At 41.3% G+C, this 6,156-nt stretch overlaps 1 protein-coding gene across 1 annotated transcript in view; it reads right to left on the bottom strand.

Moving 5' to 3' along the window:
- Window positions 1-2,910: 2,910 nt before the first annotated feature.
- The window catches only part of UPRT (uracil phosphoribosyltransferase homolog), an 18,079-nt gene continuing 14,833 nt past the window's right edge, over window positions 2,911-6,156 (bottom strand). The window contains exons 4-7 of the mRNA XM_075054251.1: window positions 5,837-5,899; window positions 4,905-5,066; window positions 4,060-4,158; window positions 2,911-3,328 (exon numbers count right to left, since the gene is read on the bottom strand). Coding sequence (XP_074910352.1) covers window positions 3,222-3,328; window positions 4,060-4,158; window positions 4,905-5,066; window positions 5,837-5,899 — 431 coding nt within the window. The 3' untranslated portion in view covers window positions 2,911-3,221. The remainder of the gene's footprint in view (window positions 3,329-4,059; window positions 4,159-4,904; window positions 5,067-5,836; window positions 5,900-6,156) is intronic.

Below are 6,156 nucleotides of genomic sequence, written 5' to 3'. Positions count from 1 at the left end.
TCAGCTTGCTTTGCTCAGAGCAGTGGGATCCAACTTCCTGCATCACTTTTCTGTCTTTCCTAAAAATCTTACTTCTTCATTTTCTAGCTTCAGTTTGGAATGTAAACCTTGTGAAATAAAATTTAAGTTTACATTTCAAATATGAGCCTGTAAGTTGGTTATGCTTTCATGCTGCTTAAAATATTTATTTTCTGTAGGAAGTTTTAAGATTTACAGCAGCATTTGTAAAACTTTAGTGGCTAACAGCCACTGTTAAAAAAAAGTAGAAGAGTTATGTTAAGGAGGAAAAAAAAAAACCCCACCACCCAAAAAAACCTAACAAAAAGGACAAAGGGATCATCTTTGCTTAAAAAGAAATGCCTGCTTGCATCAAATACTAGTATCAAACAGCTCATACAACACGTGGGTATTTTACCTAAAGGCATTCCTGTTCTTTCAGTACTTGTTAGACTTGAACTTTTCTTGAGCTAAACCTTGGGCTAAATCCCACAGGAAGCCTGGAAACAAACGAACAAAATGTCCTCCCCATCTCCTTTCTAAACTGGGGAAGGTGTGTGCTGCTCCTCCACGCACCAGCACTTCCTTTCGTAAGAGAAATGAAAATCCAGTGGATTCTTCAAAGTGTTGGTGTATTTTTTTATTTTTTTCCCTGCCTTTTTCTGGAGGATGCAGGAGCCTCCAGGATGTGTAGGAGAAAGAAATTCCTCATATCAGCATCTGGTACCCTGGTGATGTAATGAACCGCCTGGGCTGGCACAGAGGTGGCCTACCCTGAGGAGGAGGTACGATTTTTGTGACTAAGAGCTTGTGTGAGGAGGTAGGTGGAACCTGTTGTGCCCTTCTGAATTAACTCCACGTGTGGGCATTCTTCTGCAGTAATTACATGAGCATGTAGCCTCCTGCTGTACTCACCGACAGTCTAAGCAGGAGCTATTCCAGAGTAATTCCAAATTGCTTTGTCGGAGTAGGAAATTTCTAACAGCTTCTATAAATTGAAAAGGTCATGTTATTTTATAAATTATTCTATCTGTCCAGCTGTTTTCCATCTGAAAGTAACTCACGTATGTTTGCTGTGAAAATAGGTCCCTCAAAGATAAAACTTAATTAAACCTCAGGATCAGGTAACTGCAGAGCTATCTGTATGTTAGCATTCAGCACTGGAAGGAGTTTTTTTACTTTGCTTCAAAGTAAAGTGAGTGGGTTTCACTCCCTGGTGTGCTGTCCAGGCAGGAAAACTGGGGTGGAGTAGAACATTTAACTGCAAGAGCTGTGCTGGGCTTGGAAGGCTCCGTTCGGGAACCAATACGCTACCTCTTCGACTGGGTCAGAATTCCCTTCGCCACCGCAGCGCAACACCCTTTTCCTATCAAGGAAGACTGGTTTGGTGGGCTCAGTGCCAGTAATTGTCAAATCACTGGAAAGAGTAAAATAAATTTAATTGTATCGATTGGTGATCACATTCAGCTGCTCTTTAGATAACCGATATGGCGTGCTGTGGGTAAGTATCTTGCGTACAATCAACACTGTTCAGCTAAGGACGTGCCACTCGGAGCCACGTTGTTCAATACTGATTCCTCACCCCTTAATTTAATAGGAAGGTCACAAACGGTCTGCTGACAACATTTGGGATATTTAGTCGGGTTTAATGCTGCTGCTGGCATTGAGACTTTTGATATCAAATGGGTTTTTACAAAAGCTTTGGATACTCGTTTTTACTGTCTGACAAACATTCTGACTTTGTTATGAATGCTTTGTGTACGTTTCACTAGCATTTTCCAAGTGTTTGTATGGTTTCTACAGCTGAATATCCTGTATGTTCTGCTTCTATCGTTTTCTATTATGGTTTATACCAGAAAGCCTGCACGGTTTATACTGTACTGCAGGCAAGGACTGCATTAAAACCATTTTTGGCTAATTTATCATACTTGTGAATGGTGATTTCCTATGACTTAGCCTATGCTCAGGCCAAACATTCTCTCTCTGGAAGCCTTACACAATTATAATTAATTGACATTACTGCTTGGAGTGGGGAAGGTTCTTTATCTGTGTCAGAAAAAAAGGATTCATGAAATGCTGCCCCTTGTCTTAGGAGGTATTGCTCGGGGCAGCCCAGGCCTTTGCATTCTGCTCATCTGATGAGAGGTATGAAGCACTCTAGTTGCGATGACATTCTGTAATCCTGCACTTTTTAAAATATGGATATATTTAAAAAAATAATAATGGGCTATATTGTCTTTATATATAAATCTTCCCAAAGTTATAGTAAGGTAAGATACTAGCTAGTTTAAGAGTTGGGTATTGTGTACTTGGTGCGAGGGGATTTGAAGCCAAAGAAAATATTTGGCTGCAGATTTATATTTAATCTGATCGATACAATTACTGCATTGAGTATTTTGAAAGGGTGCTAAGCCGTGAGGGCCGTATTTGTCTTTTGGCTTTAAGCCCTGTTGCTCTGCGAACAGAGCTAGAAATTGAGTTCAACTTTTTGCCACAGCTTTCCTTTCTTTTCAAAGCAATACCAATTCAACCACAGAAGTTTTAAGAGGCGAAACTTAAGTACTGTACATGTAGAATTTCTGTAAACAGTGCTGCTCCCACCCTCAATTCCCACCCAGTTTTTTGGGGCACACGCACTGCAATAGGACGCTTCTTTATTTGGTACCATTGAGCAAGACTATTGTGGATGTTTTACTATTTGAAAATAATCTATACAGAGCAAAATTCAAAGAGTTTTCTCTTTAGTTCTTGGCCACCAGCCAAAGACTGAAAATTCTGCCAAAAATTCAGTGTGGTTGCTAAGAATTACAGCGAGTTCCATGTCCACCCATCATTTTGGAAGCATGAGGAGTGGCTGTACCAGCTGACCTGGCGTGATGTAAACATTACCACCAAAAATGAAGTACACACCTGTGTGATTTAGTTGTTTTATTTCGCTCTTGCAAGCAGCCACAAGACAGGCTATAGAAGAATAAATAAGTTAACTTAAGCAGAGAGTATAGCAGTTTATACAACCCCAACGTTGAGATGCTTGACTTTGTAATGACAGACTGCTTTGTTACTGTACCCGATTTGGTGTTCAGGCAGTAACTGACCAGATCTAATCTAAGTCAAGTATTTCCCCCTTTGGCCAAATAGATTTTTAAACATGCCCTCACCCAACTCAACAATAATAAAATGTAGAAAAAAACCTCATATAGTCATATCCGTTTGTTCCAAGTGTGTCAGTCTGTTCCAAAATACTTCTGTCCAAAGTGTGTTGGTGCAACAGGATGAACTTCTGTAGTTAAAATGGTGATCTCTGGGAATTCCTGGATGATCGATTTGGCACCTTTTGAAAGAGGGCAAAGGCAATAATGACTACAGCACAGCAGCTGTATTTCAGCATGACATGTTAAATCATGGTTAGCAGAATTCCATAGATAAGTCAGGCTCTGTTCTTCCATCTCCGCTTCATCATGTTTCTGCCTTAGCTGACTGTCTCTGAGGAAAGACTTCCTGAATTTAGTGGATTGCTTCTTTGGGTTTTCTTATTTGGATTTTTCTTTTTTTTACCATACACGTATACTCCCAATCTAATCATCAAAATGGTTTCAGACCACCAGGAGTAACTCTCTGCAGTTCAGTTGACTTTTTTTGATAGTGATTTCTGTTGGCGGACTGACTCAACACCATCCGTGGGCTGCTACAGTCCAGAGCAACAGCAGGACTGGCATTGCTCTGTGAGCCACTGAAGCGTTTTGTGTACCTGGCAGTGCTGCCAATTCCCGCTTTTAGGAATACTTTACCAGTTGCAGTTTTGCCATTAGGTGTAACAGGCCTTTTCCTTTCTGCTAGCCCACTCCACTCCCCACACCAAACACGTCGCTGTTCACCCTCAGTTTTACAGTTCAGCCAAAAAAACCCCCAAAACACCTTTCTTCTGAGGAAGGTGATGCTGCTCTTGCTATTTACCAAGGAACAGCTCTTCAACGCTGCCTGCAGTGTGTGACTAATGTAACTCTTCCCCATTAAACATACCTGTGCTTGCTCTTCTGTCCCCCTCGTGCCCCCTCAACTTACCGTGCGGTGTGGAGAATAGGCTTAGCAGGATAATGACACTTGGTTGTACGCCATGTTCTACAAGAACTTTGACAGCCTCAATGACAGTATTACCAGTACCTAAAAGGGGAAAAAGTGAGATTTTTTTTTTCTTTTCCCCTGGTTGAAGAACTTGCCCTAGGCCATCCGAGACTATCCGTGTTAACACTGGGGTGTGACTGAATGATGAGACTGTCCTTTCCCACTGGAAAACTATCACCTCTGCATGGATTAATTGTAGAAAACTCTGGTCTCCTGATGAAGGAACTTCAACTCTACTCTGAGACAGCCAACTCTGCCAGGTTTTAAGCACTGGAGTCGGTGGATTTTATTAAAGCCGTGAGGCAAAAAAGCTCATCTAAAATAGTAAAATGGAAATCAAGAGCTCCATGTCTAGAACCAGAATTAAATCTTAGACTGGAAAAGTTACTTCATCCTGACAAATTCCTTACCATGCTTACCAGATTATAACGGGTTTTTTTGGAAGTATTAACTGTATTTGAAGTAATTTACTTCTAGGATTATAATATTAATCCAAAAAATGTCTTTTAATAGCATGAAAAAAATACTGTTTGAGTATTTTCTCATGGAAAAATTTTAAAAATTGAATTTGTAAAGTCTTAATGCTTCAACCTTTCTCACAAATGCAGGCATGCCCAAATGATTTGCTCTGCATTCATGCTGGTGCAGGCTGACTAATATGTATTCTGGCATAGGCTGATAAATAAAACTAATCAAAGCCCCTGAAATCTGGAAATTTTCCTTTCAGTTCAGTGCACTCACTGTCCAGATGAGTCTAACTGTACATGATGATGAAAGGCACTTACTTAGTATTGGGTACATAAGAAGAACCTTTCTCCTGTAAATGTCTGGTGGAAACTTAGCATAGTACACTTTCGCTCTTTGAGTCTCCTCGTCGCTCTGTATCAGGATTTTTCCAATGCGGATTGATCTACAGCAGTCTCGTAAACCTTGTTCCATTGCCTCGCCTCAAAAGGAGCAGCAAAAAAACCAACAACAAATTGTTACATGCTAAGAAACGGCACAATTGCAAGATGCTACAATTAAATAGACAGTCCCAACACTGCATTGGTGGTGAGTTCTAAAAAGAAGATTTTTTTTTTTTCTCTGTTCTAAGTGTTAAAAACACTTGAAGCTATTTTCCTTTTTTCTCTGGTTAGACAGAAAAACGAGTCTACTTGGTGTTACTTAGCTCCTGAGTATTAGTGTTGCCACACACCAGTGCTAATCTCTCGAAGGCAACAGCTGGAAACATCAAAACAAATGTATGGGGTTGGGAGAACATCTTCGAGCTCTGCCCAGAGACACCATGGTACAAAACGTAGTGCGGGAAGCTGTGGAGCCCCAGGACTTTACGTCACAGATACAAAGGTTTCTGCAGCACTGGGCAAAATGACAGCGACTCTACCACCGCTGAGCAGGGTTTATTTGGAGACCTGCCTCTGAGCAGAAGTAGTTAGCGACAACAAGGACGGACAGTTGGCCTGGCCCCTCTCCATTAACAGCTGCTAGAGAAGAGGCCAGATGAAATCTGTTGCAGCTATGTGTCTCCTAAAAAGTTAATGAAACATATTACTTGACATTCTGTGATCAAGGATACCTAAGAAGGAGTAACAGCTGGCAGGTTTGGGTAAAACTTTGCCATAGAGAAGTGCTGGTGCACATTTTTGAAAGGAAGTTGCTTACAGGTTTCCAAAATGTTTAATTCATGCTCATTCAACAACCAGAAACTGCCTACCGCTTCTCATTATGCTGACTCCGCAGTTTCCCTTTTCAAATCTCACTCCTTCATACTTGTGCCCTGTGAGAGGAAAGAAACCAGACATCAGTGGCAGTGATTGCTCTTTTCTGCCCCATCTTAATGCCCCTTTGCGGGACGGTGTTTTAAGTGACGTTGGTGTGAATGGAACTGAGATCCCCCAAATACCCAGGGGACAACAGCAAGCTCCACACCTCTCAACAGGTGGCATGAACCAATCTTCACACCATATCCTGCAGCCCTCAAACTAGCACTGGGAACAGGGCCAAAATTGTAATTTGTAAAGAACTCGTGCTTTT

The sequence above is a fragment of the Buteo buteo genome, chromosome 22 (genome assembly GCF_964188355.1).
Source record: "Buteo buteo chromosome 22, bButBut1.hap1.1, whole genome shotgun sequence".
NCBI lineage: Eukaryota > Metazoa > Chordata > Aves > Accipitriformes > Accipitridae > Buteo > Buteo buteo.
Note: the sequence above shows the minus strand (reverse complement) of the source record. Positions and strands in the feature narration are given on the sequence as shown.